This window comes from Poecilia reticulata, chromosome 2 (genome assembly GCF_904066995.2).
Source record: "Poecilia reticulata chromosome 2, P_reticulata-male-v2, whole genome shotgun sequence".
NCBI lineage: Eukaryota > Metazoa > Chordata > Actinopteri > Cyprinodontiformes > Poeciliidae > Poecilia > Poecilia reticulata.
In genome coordinates this window covers 23,737,390-23,757,323 of record NC_088831.1, presented here as the reverse complement: position 1 = coordinate 23,757,323, position 19,934 = coordinate 23,737,390, and the positions used below count along the sequence as shown (strand labels likewise).

General features: G+C 38.4%; 2 protein-coding genes across 2 annotated transcripts; one reads left to right on the top strand and one right to left on the bottom strand.

Annotated features, from left to right (window-relative positions):
• Window positions 1–9,045: 9,045 nt before the first annotated feature.
• LOC103479021 (C2 calcium-dependent domain-containing protein 4C-like) lies at window positions 9,046–10,056 on the bottom strand. Its single transcript, XM_008433225.2, has 2 exons — window positions 9,905–10,056; window positions 9,046–9,672 (listed from the first exon to the last, which is right to left on the bottom strand). Exons 1-2 carry the CDS (start codon window positions 9,963–9,965, stop codon window positions 9,119–9,121), a joined length of 615 nt encoding a protein of 204 aa, XP_008431447.2. The 5' UTR covers window positions 9,966–10,056; the 3' UTR covers window positions 9,046–9,118.
• Window positions 10,057–11,050: 994 nt separating this feature from the next.
• cdc16 (cell division cycle 16 homolog (S. cerevisiae)) lies at window positions 11,051–19,575 on the top strand. The gene is made up of 18 exons (XM_008433237.3): window positions 11,051–11,281; window positions 11,457–11,511; window positions 12,521–12,618; window positions 12,717–12,755; window positions 12,866–13,003; window positions 13,587–13,746; window positions 13,842–13,936; window positions 14,997–15,130; window positions 15,458–15,537; window positions 15,626–15,675; window positions 15,763–15,836; window positions 15,920–16,045; window positions 16,665–16,817; window positions 17,032–17,095; window positions 17,184–17,245; window positions 17,544–17,679; window positions 18,006–18,096; window positions 18,801–19,575. Exons 1-18 carry the CDS (start codon window positions 11,234–11,236, stop codon window positions 19,052–19,054), a joined length of 1,857 nt encoding a protein of 618 aa, XP_008431459.1. The 5' UTR covers window positions 11,051–11,233; the 3' UTR covers window positions 19,055–19,575.
• Window positions 19,576–19,934: the final 359 nt, after the last annotated feature.

Here is a 19,934-nt window from a genome sequence, read left to right as displayed (position 1 = left end):
TATTCCACTTAATGAAAATCTCCTCCAAATGATTTTAAGAATTAAAGATTTAGCACAACATTTTAATTGTAACTCCATATATAAAGAGTTTGCTAGAAGTTTGCACTATTTTCTGGCTGCTGTGGATCTTAAACAGAAAGCGGCAATATCCTCCAGTTTGGTAATCCCGTCCGCACACCTCCAGTGTCAGGACGACCTTGCACAAAACACGTAGTTCCACATTGTCCCAGATATCCTCAAACCATGTGGTGGTAGAAAAAAAAAACATGCTTTACTTTTACGATGTGACATAAAACACTCTGTGGGTCTGTTTGAATGTCATACAAATGAAAGTTAAAGAAAGTTCCAAATACTAAAGTAATGGCTATATTTATTCATGTTTAACAGCCTGAATGAATCATGATGATGATTTGTTCTCACTTTTTGTCTTTCTTTGCCTCTTACCTAGATAGGAATTTACTTTTAATCCGTCCTCCCTTTGTACACTCGAAGAATATTTTTTTGTTTAAATCATTCTAGGAACCGGAGTTCTGTTTCCAGGTTTCAGCGGCAGAATTTGACGCCATCATTTTGCTCTGAGAAGCAGACTGGGTTCACATGCCTGAGAGAATAACAGCTCCTTTTTCTTGAAAAGAGGAGTTAATTAAAGGCTAAAAGGAAAATTTTAAAAAGTAAAGTTCTTAAAGTTCTAGTATGAAGAAGAGGGGGAGAAAGTACACAAAGTTAATACTTGCAGTATATTTGTCAGTGTGTTTGTGCAGGGGAAAAAAATATATACAGCCGTACACAGAATCACTGGTGCAGGTGTGGCTACTAGAGAAGGAAATGACAGAGAACATAAAGTTAATGGCAGCAATAATTGCAAACAAGGACGGCAGAGAGAAATAGCAGGGAGAGGAAACAGCTAGAATGCCCTTCAGAATAGGAAAACATTTAAAGAAGGCTTTAAGCTTTGAAAAAGGATTCTTTTTACTATACTTTTGAAGAATTTTGTTTTTAATATTCATCTTACTTGTAGTGTCCCGAGTTATATATTTAAAACCAGTTTTGCTTTGTTATTCCATTCTTTTGAATCTTCTCCTTTTTTAACATAATTTAAAAACTATAGAATGAATAAACAAAAGTGAGAAAAAGAGTGAACAAACAAAGATGTACCACTGCGACAAAAGCAAACAAATTCAACAATTTGGATTTGAATTACTCAACGTAAACCCAGTACGAGATTTTGAAAGTCCGGACAGTATTCAATTATACGCCTAACTCTTCTTAATTTATTACATAACCTCATGTCTGTTTTGTCATGCGTCAAGAACTATCAAGCAATTCTCACAATCCAACAGCCAATCAGAGAAGGAGGCTGAGATGAGTTTGGTGGTGCTCGGAGAAAACATTCATAAGAGATGAACAGCTGCTGCGAGAGGTAAGTCATTAGCAAAGACTTTATTTAGACACACACACACAGTAAGAGTAGCAAATGTGTGTTAATTCTCTGAGTTTCGTCCAGTGAATGCCCTAGAACAAGTTGTGCGCCACTGCTGCCGTCATTACACCGAGCTGAAGGGCCCTGAACTATTCTTTGTGCTCCAGCGAGTTCAAACTGCTTATTTTTTGCACCATGTTACGCAACTTTCTAGCCACTATATGCATGTAACCGTTACTGTTGTTCACATGTAAGGTCATTAAGACCTGCTGACAGTTACTATAGATACCATCTGCATACGTTTCACTATTTGCTTCCCCTCACATTGCTGTGAGACAGTGTGTGCAATGTTTAGATATCATCTCTAAAAACTCTCAAGAGCACCCACGTTATGACTGAGGGTGAAAGATCAGTGGGACAAATGAAGTGATCCCACACACATAATAACTAGCTCCTCTTTAAAATCTATTGTGGCCAAGTGCAATCATTTCTGAGGAGTGACGAGGGCGGTGACACCGGCCCCAGTGAGGATTCGGGCGCCCGCTGCTGATTAGGTGGGCTAGCCCACATTTGGTGAGGAAACAGTCCGCAGTTTATAGGCACCAAGGCGCCATGTCGTGACTGCATCAAACATCTGTATTTTTATTTTTTTCCCCCCGTCTGATCTTTGAATTAATCAGTGTTGGTTCAGTTCCCCGTGGGGGTCTTTAGTTCTTAAATCGTTTTTTTGTTTGTTTCATGAGACCTCTAAACATTTTATATATTAGGATCAGCTTGGGATTATTTGCCAAGCTTTATTTATCGTTTCAATTCGGGACAGGCATTCTTTGCTTTCAGAAAATGCATTTTGATGTCCGTATTTGGAAACATCTGTCACAAAGACATGCGACTGAAAAGCGCAAGATGGATTTTGGTTTCTGTCTGTAGTGAGGTGAGGTACGCCAACTGTGTGTGACCTCCTCCCCCAACCCTCTCTCTCCCTCGTGCATCAAGAAGGGTCAAGTTAGTCAGTGAATATGGAATGAGCAACAGATGCTGCAGTGGTCACTCTAATTTCAAGCACTGTTTGACCCTGAAACTGCCCCACCTTTGGCCTTTCTCCCCTACACACCCTCATCTAGAGTTCCTCTACAAGCGATACAGATACTCGTGTCTCAATGTTGCAGATGGCCCAAAATAAAGTGCATGCTCAAATCTTGGCCTTTTACGATCATCTCTCTGGGAGTTTCCTCTTCAGTAAGAATTGGTATTATGAACAAACTCACTTCCTGAGCGATAGCACAGCTTCTATTTTTAACCACAAAATGTGTTCTGTTTGTCAAATTGCTCGATATGGCTGCGACAGAACGCGTTCCCGCATATAATAATGTCAGTAAAGTCAAAGTTTATTCTGACATACCTCTGTAGCGTAGCCATGCTAGTGAGTCGTTTCTGTTGTGGCAACAAGATGAGCAACAATCACTTCTTCTACTTTATTCTCCCGCCAGCCGCTGTTCAGCCAGTTATGTTCAATAAATTAATTGTCAAAGTAAAGGGTTAGGGTTAGGGTTAGGGGTTAGGGTAACAAAATAACACTTTACCACATAATAAATACTTTTTCATAATGCCCAAAATCTGCTTATTCATTTTGTATTGGTCTGATGTAATAACCTAATTTTAAATGTCATGTTTTTGTCAGCTAAAAGCAGAAGCTTATCATAATTACCAAAAAGAAAGATTTGAAAACATCTGTGTGTTGTTACTTTATATAATGTGTTTCACTAGTGATCTTGTTCCTGAACATAATATCTACTAAAATCTATCCAATCGAGAGGTAAGTCATTACCTCTCGACTGGAGCACGATGTTGAGCTCCAGTCTGTCATGATTCACCTCACAGATCAGTGGTAATACAAGAAGTAGATTGTCAACAACTGTTATGTTACCTGGCTGGTAAGACATGAAGACATTAGATGATTATGTTCACCATTTAATCTCAACTCATCCTCAATAATTTCCAAAAAAAGCAAAACTAAAATCCATTTATAGTGAGGGGATTTTTTTTCCACTTTATTTTAAAACAAGACAATCACATACCGATTCACAATAGCCCACTCTCTGAGATCTCTAAGGTCCAGGTGTTTCTCTGATCCGATGCCTAAAGTGTGTGATCTGGCTCCTTTCGAAAGTGAGGAGCGGCAGCTCTACTTTTATCTCAGTCAATCACATCCGAGATCTTGTTCTTTTGGTCAGGATCCACATAGGACAAGCAGAACATTGATCATGAGGATATTTAAATTAAACACACAGATCATTGGAAACAGCAATGTAAAAGTTGCCCTGTATTTTTTTTTTAAATAAAGACAATTAACTGGGAAAAAAAAAAAAAGTTAACCTCTTTCATCAAGCACTAAAGAAGTCAATGAACAAAGATGATCAGGAGACCTGGCAACAAATCTATGGTTATATTCAGAGAAGGTAAGTCAAGCATGTCACTGTACTCGGCTTTTACTTGTGTTAATTTGTTATTCTCATAAACCATTCTGCCGTTATGTAACGGTGCTGTGGGCATTTTTGGAAGCTGCAGACTTATAACAAAGTCTGCAGCTTCCATTATTTATGCCCTTTCAGAGCACAGATGTACGTGGGATATGCGCCTGCACTGGATTGTGTATGAAAATGGAGGAAACGTCCCACATTCAGCGGAACAAAAAAATGTGCCAAACTGCCATCAAAAGTGCCACTTTCAGAGAGTTAAAGCCTACTTACCGGTCACAGCATCCATTTTGCTGTAGCTCAGCACCATCAATAGCACGCCGGGGCTTAATGTCTTTCCTTTTCGCCTATCCACTGCTTGGAAACTGTTGACTTTGAAACATCTTTAGAAGCGAACTGGGTTTTACACTTTTGCCAGTTTAGTTTTATTCACAACTGTGCAGGAGTTGGAGTTTTCTTCTTTTTTCTGACATAAGGCATAAGCCCTCACTGTGTTGCTGTCTTCACAGTACACTCACAGGCATTGAAGTAGTAGCACCATGCCTTAGCTCTGGTTCCCTCTGTCTGAGTGGTACTGATACGTTGCAGAAAAAAAGGTGGGAAAATGAAAATGGAAAATTACCTCCAAAACCTTCAAATTGACCGTAACCTAGTAGATGGCTAACATTAAGTTTCAGGAAAATCTATGGACTAAGTCTAAAATCTAACCATTTTAAATGAACTCATACAATTCTGCCAAGATGATTGGTCAAATATCCAACATATGTTCAGCCAGAGAGTTCAGTTCACCCCAACATACCCATTATGAGTGACTACACCTATTGATACAACTCAATATTCTGTATTTTATGTATTTTCAGGTAGAAAATACTCATAAAGATAAAATCTTTTTTTCTTTGTATTTGCTTTTGTTTTTTCAGAAAAAAAATCTGAATAGATTATGCTCCAAAAAAGTAACGTGATCTGTTTCTATTACAAATAGTAGTTCTTTTTTTTTTATCTGACACTTTTAGCAAAGTTGCAACAATAAAGCAACTATATTTGATTGCAAGTGCACAGCCTGTAATCCTAGCCAGGCGTGGAGCCGCTGTGAAGCAGCCACATCTAAACAGAGTTTTCCTCTGGGACCTGTTACCATAGTCACAACCATCACACAGATTAGAACCTGACCTTGGGGAGATGCGCAGCCTCTTCTTGCTGATCTTACTATGATTGGGAAACAGGGACAGAAAGAAAGGCAAAAGAATATGTACGACAATTAAGCAATTTGCTTTATCCCCGATCAGCAGATACACAGGAACTACCCGAGATGTAGACACTGAATTTGTGCAAAACAGAATTACAAATTTGATAAACTTACCTTTATTTTCAGCTAATGATCAAAGTGAATAGATTTTTAAAGCAAAGCATTATAAAATAGATCGATATTTAGCTTTATTAATAATTTTTCATGCAAATGCACACTCATTTATTTGTTACATGGAGTGTTTATGTAAGCAGAAGATCATACTGTACTTCCCCAGTCCCAGAGAGCCCAATGTTTCTCTGCACCTGTTCCCAGAAGATTGCAATGGAAGATCTACCAGTGAGACTTCCTGGAACTGGCAGCATCCCCTGCCGCAGTGAACTGGGCATGAAAACAAGCTCCATTAATGAGGTGCCTGCAGAGCCTGCAAATGTTTCAGATAATGGTGGAAAGTTTTTCGTTTTTTTTTTTCTTTCCCCAAGTCTCTCAAAGTTGAATTTAATAAGTTTTATGATTATAATGACCAACTGGAAATCCATTAAAAAGCTGTGCAGTCAATTCCCTTCAAACTCTATATACTGTAAGTCCCTGGCTCTGATTGCAGAGGAGATTGCACTCTCCACAACAGACATGTTGATTATATACATCATCTTGCTGCAAACGTTGAAGGACCTGAGTTTTTTCAAGAAGTAAAGCAACAGCGTTACTGTTGCATCTGTTGACTAGGTGAACACCAAAGTATTTATACTCCTCTCTTTCTCCCATGATGGAAATAATGTTTAACCTAACTCAGTTTCTCAATAGCCACTGATAACTGATGGGTGGGGGTTTTATGGCTGACACCATCTGGACATGCAGCCTTCACTTCCTCCAGCTGCCTCTTCACTTGACTTCTAGAAATAAGACAAGTCGGAGGAGGAGGCAAAAAGAGGAGCAGCATCTACTGATTTGGTTGAAGACAAACGGGAGGTGCGGTGGGAGGTAAAACATTTAAGGCAGGGCCGTGCAGAGGCCACTAAAGGGGCAGGTGCTCAACAACAAAAAAGGGCACATCTAACCACCTTCTAGGACAGAATATTAACAAAGACGGAATAATAAACAATGATAAATTACAAAAATGTGACATATACAATCAAAGCTAACGAACATCTCTATGTAGAGCATAACACTATGCCTACGTAAGATATTTTATTAGTAATTTCTTTCTGCAGGTCTAATATGTTATAGGAAAGTATTGCAATATTCAAACCCGCAATTTAGCAACATATGTAAATCAGAGCTGGACCACCAGACATATTTTGTCTTTATAGAATTACACTATTAAAAATATAAACAAGGGCACAATGCAACCTTTTAGTGTACTGTAATCTATAAAAAGAGCTGCCTGTTTGCTGCAGTGGAGATGGAAAATGGTCCATTCAGGAAAGCAGAGCTGCATCAAACTTTAACGTGGAACTGCAGAAAAAACAAACACAAAAGCAAAAATTCAATTGTTGATGCATGTCACCAGCCTACTGAGTTTTGCTTAAAAAAAAACAAACTTTTTTAAACATTTAAATCACATTCGTCTCATGAAGTGATTTTTTTTTTTTGCAAAACAAACTTATTTGTGCATGTCATAAATCTTTTCTTGCTATTCTAAGTTTTTGTTTGTGACTCAAAGTTTTGCTTGTGATTCTCACATAACATTGTTTGCAGGGCCCAAAATCACAACAAAATATTTCTGATGTGTGCAAATAAAAGTTTATGTTTGGTAAATAACTTTTTAAGTTCACGAGACAAAAATTTGTTTAAAAAATGTTTTTTAAACAAAACGACTTGTTTTTTAAAAAAGAAATCATTACAATTCCAAAAGTTTTATTACAATTTTATTTTACTTAACTGAGGTTAGATTTTTTTTTCCCCCCATTGAATAATTGGGGGGAAAATTTTAACTTCATACTCTGCGAACCAGACCCTGAACTGGAGTTTTTTTCCCCTTCATTAATTACACTATCATGGGAATTCAGGGCGAGTTGTTTTTAATTAAGTGTTATTCTCCTTCAAGATACATTTACCTAACGCCAGAATAAATGAAATGTACATTATGCAGCAAAGGTAATTAGAAGATCGGGCATATATCAATTATGGAGATGATCGGTTTTGGACGGGCGATGTGCCCTTATTGCATAAGCAACACTAAAGAATGACTGATATCATTAAAGATACAGGGAAGAAGCTTTTAGTTATCTTGCTTTGCTAGCAAAGTCGTTAGCTAGCAGCTAGCTAATAGCACAACAACAGCCTAATGTCTGTATGATAAAAATACTGAATCGATAGATAAGAACAGTTTTTCCTCACCTGGCTGTCTCCTCCCGCTCAGTAGTTCTTCAGAGAAAGGCAGACGCAGAGGCCTGTCAGTGTCTGTTGTATTTCATTACCTCTCTGCTTAAACTGCGACTCCGAGCTGAAGCAGAAACGATACTTCGACGTTTTCCGTCAAGTAGCAAGTTACTCCACTTTATTCACCAAAAATGTTTTTTTTTTTAATTCACCAAAAGCTGTTCTGTAATCTGGATTTTGACTGGCTTATTATGTTATACAAAAAAGAAACAAAAAAGCAAAGAATTTTAGCACATAAGTTCTTATGTGTCAGAAGAGGGCTTATTAAATAATAATAATTTTTAAAAAAGACCAAAAGGGCATTTGGGGGCAAGGAGCAAAAAGGGCAGGTGCTGCCCCCTCTGCACGTGCCTGATTTAAGGTGTGACAGACTAACTGTGGATTAAAGGAAGATGTGTTTGGTCAGAAAAGGAGGATGCTGAGTTTCTTCAGCTTCCAGTGACCACTTCCTCATTATTCACCTTGTTACAGGTTGCCTATAAACAAGGAGTTTATATTCCAAGCAGAGCAAAATAAGCTTGTGATCTGATTTTTCCACAGGAGGTCTTGCTTTGGAGATGTATAAATCTGACATTTGCATAAAACAAATCCAACGTCTTTTTTCTCTCGTGGAGCAGCAACTTTCTTGAATAACCTCCAGAGATTGCAGAGAGTTTTGCCTTGAAAAGAAAGCTGTTCTTTGTGCTTTGTACTGTATGATTCTGCAATGAATAAACATGCACGACATTCAACACAAAGGTTGTCCAAAGTCCCCAAAACTTCCAACATCTCAAATTTTTTTTGCATATGAGAAACAGGAATTGTGTTTTTCTTAATGTGACTCTTTGTGTGTGTTTGGTCGTTTTTTGCCTCTACAAACACACAAAAGACAATGCTTGTACTGAGATTTTGTTATTATGGTCATCCCATGGGAGCATGCTATGTGCAGTGGCGCAACTACACATTATTTAGGTGGATGCAAAAACAACTTCAGAAAATGAGCTTTAACATAACAGAGCCCTGTGGTTCCTCCCATCAGTAGGCACCATGTTAGGAAGAGAAGTGGAAGCTGCAGGATCTTCAGAACAGGTCATGCTAGGCTACCGATTATTCCTGTCTGGACACAGGATCAATAGAACCAGTTTAAAAGATAAAATTAATGGTTATATGCCAGACATGGAAAACTGGGATGTTTATGATTCTAAACATGTTTAGAATTTAGATCTTATGGAATCTCAAGGTGTCAACATTACAGCCAGTGGGCTGAAGGAAATACAGCTTTAATTTGCATCAATTCATGAGCTTTTATCGCTATGCAAAAAAATTAAAAATAATCAGCACAGAAACTCCAAAGCACACAAAGAAGCTATAGGCTATATATATGCACACACACACTTGTCATAGTACCCCTAAGAATTTAAAACTACTTTCACCTGGATATAACCTAGACTAAGTTTTAATTTAGAGATGGAGTTGAAAGGACATCGGTTTATAAACTAAATCATATTCTGCAGATAGGTAAGTGAAAATAAAAGGAAATAAACTTCAGCAACCAAAATAAAAATCTTTATTAAAATAGCCTCAATATAAAACATGAGTAAATCGAGATCATCTCATTTAAGAACGAGCAGCAGGACTGAGCGCCTTCAGAGCAGCTACAGGTTTCTTCAGCTCCTCCATCACCTTCAAGCCCAGCGCCTCAACGGGCCGCAAGCCGGCCCGGGACCGACCGGTACCGTCGGTAGGAGAAACTTCCGCTGTGTCCTTTGGTACCGCGGCAGTCACAGTCACCTTAACGTGTCTGCGGTGGTGAAACAGAGACTCCCTCCGGTTGGTGGTCGGCGTGGTGGCCAACACGTCGCGGAAGCCGTAAGACGTCGTCACCTTCGGTACGTGCGGCAGCGACAACGCCGCTCGCGTCGTCGGGTCTGTATAGGCGACGCGATGGCGGCAGGCCCTCGGAGAGCGCAGGCGACGCCAGGAGGACGATAGAGTCGGGCTAGTTCCGGTTGGGTCCTCGTCGTTATCTTCCAACAGGAGCCTGGAGCGGGTCGGGAAGTCCCGGTGGAACATCGGAGAGGCCGGGTATGAAGAGGGGATGATGAAGGTCGGGATCCGTTCCGGAGTCAGAACCAGAGCCCGAATGGACACTCCGGATTTCATCAGTTTATCTTGAGACAAAGAGTCAAATGGATCAAATTTACCACTTGGAGGTAGTTTGTAAACTTTTAGACTTTCAGGGAAGATCCGATAAAATCCCGATGAGGTCCAGACGAACCAGTAACTCAACTTCACAATCCTGAACCAGTTTCCCTCCCCAATACAACCACACATCGACCACTCCTGACGAGAAAAAGTAAGTAAATAAACATCTTTTATTTAAAAATAATGAAATAACCATACCTGAACAGTTCTCTACAAACCGGTTTCTGGCGCTGGTACCAGTGCTCAACTGGACCTTCATGGTGTTGTTTATATAAGCAGCTGCAGGTGGAACCAATCACACCAATCAGAGGCCTGATTGAAACGTTTTGACTGGGTGAGTTCGTTTTTAAAACATCTCACCTGTATATGTTACACTTTAAGAGACACGGAAACCATTTCTGTGAGGATGAATGCAGGAATTAAAAAAAATAAGTACTGTAGTACACAAAGCATGACCTGGTATTGTAAATAGGTGTTCATTCTGCAATAGAATTTAAATTGCTTCCAAAAAAAAAAAATCGTCTTTGTGGGACCAAATGTTGTTGTAGCCTCATTTGGACAGCAGAGGTCAGTGTTGTATGGATGTTCATTCATGAAATTTTATCATTTGAATGGAACTCATTCATCAGTATTCCCTTTACCTTTACTTGTGCCAGATGTTTGTAGCTTTTCTTTACATGAACAGTACTTCAAACAAAGTTTCTACAACATAAAACATAAGCTGTTTTGTTACAATGGAGTGATACTGCTCTTTTGTTCCTTTGTCTTGCCAACAGCTCATGTAGTCCATGTGGTTGCACCAACTGAATAAACTACTTTAAAACGTTTACATTTGCAGGCAGATGACGAAGTGTCCATGGCCTGCAGTAAATGTAAATCTGTTGTTTAATCTTTGACGTGAAGTAACATATACGTCATTGGGCTCAACCACTGCTTACCTGTGCAAATGAATATGCCTCAGGGAAATAGCTTAATGTTTCCAAGGATTTACATGTGTTAATTAATTTTGTCCTGTAAATATATTTGTCCCTAAATTTGAATGTATTTGTCCAGTTCATATAACATTTTTTAAAAACGTGTTAATTTAAAACCAAAGAAAGAGTGGGGATAATTGACCGGCTGTCACCATAAACACGTCTCTACGGGTAATGTAGGCCTCTCCTAGTGTTGCTTTTTGCTACCATTTACAGTTGTGATTAAGCTGTGTTTACAAGTGCATTAATGTTAAATTTGTATGTAACCACGATGGTTTAAACTTAAAGTATTTTTGTGTTCTTATGTGAATAATTATAATTCGCACTGACTAAAAATAATAATACTTATGGAACGCATTGAGGCGGAACTGTTTGTCCTACTCGAATTTCTTCACGATACTTTATAGCAGAACACACGCTGCAGGGAGAAGCCGCGGATTTGATTTTCCGAGGCTAACTAGTTAGCGGGTACCCTGCTGTGTGCAGCTTTCTCCTTCAACAGGAATGTCACTATTTTAAAACAAATCACAGCGTCAACTTAAAACAAAACAAAATGAACCTCGATAGACTCAGAAAACGAGTTCGGCAGTACATTGACCAGGTGAGTGAACTGAAGCCCTTGTTGGTTTCTGTGTTGCTAGCAGATGCTAATTCCCAGCACACTTAGCGAAAAAAAAACTTCACAGTTCACTGGGTTAACCAACAAAATGAAAACTCTAATATAAGTGAAAACCGCGTATATAACTAACCTTGTGTTTTCTCATGCTTGTTTATAGCAACAGTATCAAAGTGCGCTGTTTTGGGCCGACAAGATAGCATCCCTTTCTCATGGTGAGTAGCAGTCGGTTGCCCTGTTAAATTAATTTGTACAACGACGGAACTTTTGCTCCTTCAGAGCCTGTCGAACGTTAAATCCAGAGTACTGACCCTTTACCTGTCCAGTGGGCGAACTTACTTTGGGGCGCATCTTGGTAACCTGTTGACCGTGGCTCCAGTTGTCAAGGTGTCATCATGTTATCCCCTCCAGAGCAAGGTCTGATCAAAGGAGGAGAAGTGGGATCAATTCAGTGAAACGGACCTATTGATCAATTTCAAAAAAGAAATCGGCTTAAATACTACCATTAAAAGCCTCTTGCCCTGTCTCCTTCCTTATCTGTTGAGATGTATGTATTTATTCACTCATGAAAAGAAAAGCTTCTGCTCTTTTTCCTCTTCCATGAGATAGAAACGGTAGTCATGCCGTGAAACTGATGGAGCACCATCCGTTCCTGTTAATAAGACATTTCTGTTAAAACTACAGTTGTTCAGTTATGAGCAGCTTATCCTTTAAGCTACCTGGTGTGTTTACAGTCAGTCATCTTGTGCCAACATTAGGTGAGCAAAAGAGATAATCTAGGAAACCTGAGGGTACTGACATTATTAACACACTCAGTTTTGAGTGATTTGGTAATATAATCGAAAGTTGGAAAAGTAGCTTGGTAAGAATTTCAGCGTTGCTTTGGACCACGACGACTGAAATGAGATCAGATGTTACTGAAAACACAGGGTCCCTACACATCCAACTGCATTGATTTTAAGTATTTTCTGCTCTATGTGAAACTCATTTTTATTAGAATTTATGGACAGCATTCATATCTGACATAAATTATGAATTTTCTTTTCTAATTCCAATCTTAAAAGTTGTGACAATTTGAATCTAGAAGGATGTAGACATGTTGGCATCAAAAATGTGTCAGGCACCCTGAACAGAGTAACTCTGTAATGATAGTGGTAATTTTTTAAACCTCTCACCGATGATATTGTTGCATGTGACGATGGGGTTTCTTTGTTTGGCATGCAGAAGATCCCCAGGATATCTACTGGCTAGCTCAGTGCCTTTACTTAACCTCACAGTACCACAGAGCCTCACACGCCCTCCGTTCAAGGAAACTCGACAAGGTAGGCGGCATTTGACGCTTTTCACATCAATCTACATTTAAAGCGAGCCTGTCTGAAAAAGATGAGCCGTAAATTGAGTTTTCTGTTCTCTCACATAGTTGTATGGAGCTTGTCAGTATCTTGCTGCTAGGTGTCACGTAAGTAAATTAAAAAATATGGAAGTTGTGAAATGTTTCATGCATGTGTATTAGTGTGGATGATCACATAGGAGAATCTCCTTTATTATTATTTTTATTTTTTTAACTAGTATTCTGCCAAAGAGTTCCAGCAGGCCTTGGATATCCTGGATGCAGAGGAGCCTGTTAACAAGAAATTAGTAGATAAAAGTGAAAAGGACGACAGCGGGACAGAATCTGCAAAGGAATGGGACATGTCGCCTGCTTCAGTAAGTTATACTTGACTTGGAAATATTCCACAAATATAACATCTTACATGTCAACCTACAAAGTGGTGCAGTAAGTAGAGTTCACAGGCATAGATGTGACTGAAAGCTTGTCCCAACTTAAAGCTTGTCTAAATAGGCAGAGTGGATTAGAGCAAGGAGTCTGCTCAAAGATGAACCAAACTTTTGGAGTTCCACTTAACTTTTATGTTGTGAATTGACCTATCAGAGGCTCCCAAAAGTCTTGATATTTTAACTGTCTTTTCTATGTTTAGACGCATTTAATTTTGGTGCATGTAAATTTCTGATTTTGGAGAGAAACTACTGAAATATCTGTGCTAATATTTTAGGAATTTAGCGAATAATTTTGTTTCCACTGTGAGTGTTTGGACAGATCATCATTTTCCAAGAAAATTTAAGGAGTAATGTTAATGTACAAACTGTTATGACACCAGAGTATGAAAGATCAATCATTTTTAAGCATAATGCTTAATTAAATGATTTACAAAATCAGTTTTTAAACAGTTATTTTTAAAAAAATACTAAAATAATTTCCAAATTTTGTTTCCCCTCTGAAAAATGTTAGATCAGTAGCTCCATCTGCCTCCTGCGGGGCAAAATCTATGATGCCATGGACAACAGGCCCCTGGCCACCTTCAGCTACAAAGAGGCCTTGAAACTTGATGTCTACTGCTTTGAAGCCTTTGACCTTTTAACATCCCACCACATGTTGACGGCACAGGAAGGTGAGGTTAATCTGTTCCGATGACCTCATTGCCACCTGTTATTTGTTTCGTACTTCTATAATGAATTCACATTCCCATAAACATTCCTGCAACAGAGAAGGACTTCCTGGACTCGCTTCCTCTAAGTCAGCAGTGCACTGAGGAAGAAGAGGAGCTGTTGCACTTCCTTTTTGAGAACAAATTAAAGAAGGTAGGAGGCTCTGCACTTGATTTTTTTGTTTTTTGTTTGTTTGTTTGTACAAAAAATAATATAACACATAAATTGTAAAAGTATTTCTTGAAAGATATAGCAGTTTTGAATGTAGTAAATTATAACATAACCCCCATTTAAGCATCAGGGCACACGTTATTAGCAAAGTGCACCCACTTTGCTTAGGAATGTACATATGTTGGTTGATGCATTTGAAAACTAGAGATGGTGGAAATTCTTAGCTTTGTTGTATTTGATAAAAACAGGGAAAATAGGTTTTTCAGTATATGAACCATTCAATATCCTGTCGAGTCCAATTAATCTGATCTCTGATTGATTGGCTCATCAGTTCTATTTTATATTGATCATTTTTCAACTTGGAAAGTAGAAGTTTTTTGGAATACTGTTTCTTTTTGACATGTGCTTCCTGTGAACCCAGATGTTACTAAAAGTGTTGAGTATTTTAGAGTTGAAACAGATTTCTTTATGACTCTTCAGAGCAGAGGTTGTTACTTCCAGTTTTCAAGAGTTGATGTCCTGCAATGTTTAGATGTGTGTCTGGTTCAACAAACTGAATCAAATGGCGGCTTCCCCCCCTCAATCCCCCCGTCAGTAGGCATTGAAGTTTTCCTGCTATTGACCTGATTATTGAAATCAAGTATGTTGAAGCAGAGACAAATGTAAAAGTTGCAGGACACCGGAACTTGAGGACTTTAGTCTGCTTTACAGGAAATATTTAATCTACATCACCTACAAAGGAATCCTAAACAGATTATTTGGTATTTTAGCCTTAGACTACCAGCACCGGATGTTTGAAGTTATCTTTATATTTTGTCAGTTTTCTCTCTCTTTTTTTTACGCTGTTGTTTCTTTTTCCAACTAAAAAGCCATTTAAAGGCCAGACTTTGTGTGTTTTGGTTTGAAATAGTAACATATTTCTGTAAGACTTTATCAGAACCTTTTTTTCCTGTTTTTGCTCTCGTGCAGATCCATATCTGACTCTCAGTTATCACACAGAGAACATCCATCTCACGCACTGTTGTTTTCTGTTCCTCTGCAGTATAACAAGCCCAGCGATCTGGTGGTGCCGGAGATGGTCAACGGTCTCCAAGACAACCTGGATGTAGTCGTGTCTCTTGCTGAGAGGCATTATTATAACTGTGATTTTAAGATGTGCTACAAACTCACATCGACGTAGGTGTCCATTGTTTGGTTTGGGGTTTTTTTCCTAATAAATTGGTGGTGTCGAACAGAAAATGCATACTTCCACTGAAAATTTGCATAAACCATTTTTTTTTCTTTGTGAAAAGCAGTCACAGAGTTCCTGTTTTGCGCATGTACTAAATGTCAGTAAATTGACAAAAACAATGAAGAAACAGAAGGTGTGATAGTTTGTACAAAAGGTTCTTGTTTCCCCCCACTTCATCATAAAAACAGGAAGTGTAAAAGTCTCCTAACCTCTTGCTTTGACTCAGAAGATGTAATTTTTTTTTTTTTTTAAACATGATGTTTGCTTTTCAGGGTAATGGTGAAAGATCCTTTCCATGCCAACTGTTTACCTGTTCACATAGGAACGTTGGTAGAGCTTGGAAAAGCAAATGGTAATTTAACTCGCGTAGGGTGCATACATTTACAGACAACATTTATTAGAGTTAATAGGACTGATCAGTTTTTCTTTTTTCACTGCAGAGTTGTTTTACCTCTCACACAGACTTGTAGACTTGTACCCCAACAATCCAGTACGTATTTTTTCTTTTCCATCTTTTCTTTAAAAATCCAAGCAATGGCTTTTTTTGTGTTTGTAACTAAGTGACATTTTTTCTCAGGTTTCCTGGTTTGCCGTTGGGTGCTATTATCTCATGGTTGGCAACAAAAATGAGCACGCTAGGCGATACCTTAGGTAGGTATTTGCAGTCAAAAGAAAAGGTGTCCTGCTTACTTCCTCTTGAAATCGGGTTTCTTTTTAACTTTTATTTACTGCAGCAAAGCCACCACTCTAGAGAGAACTTATGGTCCTGCATGGATCGCCTACGGTCACTCCTTTGCAGTGGAAAGTGAGCATGACCAGGCCATGGCTGCATACTTCACTGCTGCTCAGCTGATGAAAGGGTAGGTAGCAACTGGTTCCCACTAGATATCGTCTCTTGTTTTTAGGCCAGTCTCATACTTTGAGCAGATTCTGTATTACTCACATAATTAATCATGTCGCATTCAAACCTTTTTTTTTTTTTTCCCCCTGATTTTTATGGTCATTTTCAACTTCAGTAAATTCTCTTCATTATACCTTCATGCCTAAACATATTGAATTGTTGCCATGTAATTTGGTCTCTGTGGTAACAAGCAATTGAGCATGGATTATTAGTAAAATATTTACTTCTATGTAAAGTACTCAGACTTTTTCTTGCATGAATACGCTCGAGGCAACAACAAAGCAAGTTTAAATACCTCGAGGGATGTATAAGAAACAGACATATTTAGAAATGTGTTTTGCATTTGGAATTATTGGATTGTTAGCTTTCCTACTCAAGAAAATAAGTTCTCAAATCTGCAAGACGATGATGTCAAATTCAGACTCAATACAATGGCTCCTCCTGATCACTAAACCGTTTTTGAAAACAAGTTTATTTACATTGTCGTGGTCCCTTTTTTTTGTTTTTTTGCCAAGTTTTACTTTCTTTTACAATACTACATGTTTTTCTTGTACATTAAATCTGTTTGATTTCCACAGATGTCACTTACCCATGCTCTACATCGGGCTGGAGTACGGTCTGACTAACAACTCCAAACTGGCAGAACGTTTTTTCAGCCAGGCTCTTAGTATCGCCCCAGAAGACCCGTTTGTCATACATGAGGTGGCAGTGGTTGCATTTCAAAATGGAGAGTGAGTATATTGCTCAAATCGGACAAAACACAGTATTCTTAATAGATAAATATTTTTTAAAGTTAATTTTAGTCTTTGTGCAGCTTTTTTGATGACTCATTTTACTGAATTTACCACTGCTGCTGAAATAACCAAACAATGCTCTGCAAATATTGCTAGCATAAGCTGCTGTTTTATAAAATATCTGCATGTTTTGCCTCCTCGACTGGTGCAGGTGGAAGACGGCAGAAAGGTTATTTCTGGATGCAATGGAGAAAATCAAAGCCATAGGGAATGAGGTGATTCATTTCAATTTAATATGTGGCTTTAAAACTCACGTTCTGCATAAGTGTTACTTATATTTTGTTTTTTTTTACTTAATTTAAGGTTACTGTGGACAAGTGGGAACCTTTGTTGAACAACTTGGGTCACGTGTGTAGAAAACTAAAGTAAGTACACAGTCATTAAATTGTGTTTTTTTTATGTCCTAATATAAACTGATCAACACCTTGTAAGCTGTATTTGAACCTACTATAGTTTTATTTTTAATCTGTTAACTGCTAAGCTTCTGAGTCTGTGGGGGGAAAAGCAACCTTGTTTAAAAAACTGAAACTTGAACAGTCAAAGGTATTGAACAAATGTTTTGTGTCATGTGATAAATACAAGAACTAAATGTTAGTCAATCTTCTATGTTAGTTTATTAAATTCAGTCTTTGAATAACAGCTTTTTGAAACTTAATATTTTAGAAAGTACGACCAGGCTCTGGAGTACCATCGTCAAGCTCTAGTGTTGATCCCACAGCATGCCTCCACCTATTCCGCCATAGGATACGTGCACAGCCTCATGGGGGACTTTGAAAGTGCGATCGACTACTTTCACACGGTAGGTTGAAAAGACTTTGATTTCTCAACTTGGTGCAGTTTCGTGTGGTTGGTAGTTCGTTGTTGTTAAAACCAGAGAGGTTGTTTTAAGTGTGTGAGAAGTATTTGTAAGGATGTGTACATCACAGCACTTTAGTTTGAACAAGTAAAATATTTCAAGTAAATTATAGAACCTTCATGAAATGTTTTTATCGGTGCTTAGTTACAGTTTTGACGGGTATAAAAAGTAGCTTGAGATTGGATTGATGTAGGTTAATTTTAGTTTTTTGTTGCCAGAGTTATTTTTTATTTTTTTATTCTTATTTGTATTCTTATTTTCTATGATAGGCACTCGGTTTGAAAAGGGATGACACTTTCTCAGTGACGATGCTTGGCCATTGTATTGAGATGTACATCGGGGACACGGACGCATATATAGGTTTGTGTTATATTGGAAGTATATATATATATATATATATATATAATTTTTTTTTTAATATCTTCAGGAGTTTCACTTGGTCTGAAAGACAAAATTTTCTTCATATTTTAAGGAGCTGTTTTAACAAAATAAAATCTAAAAAATGTTCACATTAATGTAAGACATGTAGATATAATGTGCTAAGTTAAGAATGATTTTTGATGATGACAAATAGGGTCCTATGATTGCTGCTTTGTCAGATTTTGTCCATTTGATCCATAATTACACACTTTTTGGATAATTAATATAGTTAGAATGGAAAGCAGAGGAAAGGGAGTGAAATTCAGGAAAAACATATGTCAGTAAAGTAATAAAACAGATTTCATAGGGCCCTACGATTAGATATGGTAGTAAAAGTCTTGGAATGTTTCACGTTTTGCTGAAGATTATGTCATATTAGCTCATTTCTTAAAGGTGTTTCCAGTCTATCACATTCTGCAAACGTCCACAGTTATCATAAGTAGCAATATAATTTTGAGTTATAAAATCATTTCTAGAATATCTACAAGACAAAGCACTGTAGGAAAATATGAGCAGTGGTTTTACCTTAGTTCAGTTGTTGAATTCAAATACCCATAAAAACATATAAAACAATAAACATGAACAATACTTGCATTAATTCTGCAAGTTTAAAAAATATATTTATTTATTTATTTTTCAAAAAGGCACCGACATCAATGACAAAGTGCGAGGCAGCTTGAACACCCCGGCCCTGATGAAGATGTTGAACACATCGGAGTCGACTGACCTTCAAGCCACGCCAAGGTCGGAAGAGACTAGCCTGTCAATGTTGGAGACGCCGGCGTCCAATCAGGAAAAGATGATGCTGGAGACGCCTCTCCGGCTCTCATTAACGCTGGAGTGCGACATGTACGAGAGCGACGTGATGCTGGACACCCTATCAGACACCAGCACGTGATTTCATCCCGTCAGGAGGTGGAACTGTTGTAGCAACTGGTCGTCATAGCTACACATGTCCACACCCCGAGGACAGCAGTCGGTCAAAAACTCTTAGCAGATGTCCTCCACCATGTGGACTCCCTGTTCTGTGTGTTATTTTTGTATCAGAATGCTCTTGTGAAGATTTTTAACAAATAAGTGGCTGAATTTGTATGCAGCACATGGCGTTGTACCACAATTTCACAAGAATGCACTTTAAAGGAGGGGGAGGTGAACACATGCCTTGTTTCAAGGTTTGAATATGTTTTACTTGTGGGGTGGGGGGTTAAAAACACTGGGAACATGTGGCCCCCTGACAGGAACAAACACAGCCACTGACCTCGCAACACAAGGACGTTTAAAGTCACTCGCTTATTGCCTGAGGCAGGATCCTCCCTGCTGATTAACCTGTGGATCTTCACTCTGACGAAAGAGCTGGCTGAGAAAAATCTGATTTGATTTTTGGTTATTACTACAATAAACCACGCATTTATCTTAAAATCTTAGTAAGCCTTGTTTTTGTCTGTCCCTGTGTGTGCAATATCATTTAGTATTAGAAAAGCATGTAAACACATTATGCCAACTGATTAAATCTGGATGAAATGCATAGATGTTTAAAACGGGTTGTGATTTAAGAAACCTTTATTTGGAATATTAAAGGCGTGTGTTCAGTTGTGGATGGGGCAACGGAAGGAGGGGCTCACCTGGGAACCATTCATGCAAAAAAAAAAAAAACCCGCCACTGGTGACAACTCTCCTAAATCCTGTGTGCAAACCGAGATCAGCGCGCCTTTCAATGGATGTCATGCCTGTTAGTTGGATTAGAAATGGGCTGTACTCCGTCTAAGTCGACCGGCATT

Bases quoted from the DNA above. Each gene is read 5' to 3' on its own strand.
- LOC103479021 (XM_008433225.2), bottom strand. From the start codon at position 9,965: ATGAAGGTCCAGTTGAGCACTGGTACCAGCGCCAGAAACCGGTTTGTA. The intron at 9,673-9,904 runs GTATGGTTATTT...CTTTGTCTCAAG, and splicing joins GTTTGTAGAGAACTGTTCAG to ATAAACTGATGAAATCCGGA.
- cdc16 (XM_008433237.3), top strand. From the start codon at position 11,234: ATGAACCTCGATAGACTCAGAAAACGAGTTCGGCAGTACATTGACCAG. The intron at 13,937-14,996 runs GTAGGAGGCTCT...GTTCCTCTGCAG, and splicing joins TTGAGAACAAATTAAAGAAG to TATAACAAGCCCAGCGATCT. The intron at 15,538-15,625 runs GTAATTTAACTC...TTTTCACTGCAG, and splicing joins AGAGCTTGGAAAAGCAAATG to AGTTGTTTTACCTCTCACAC.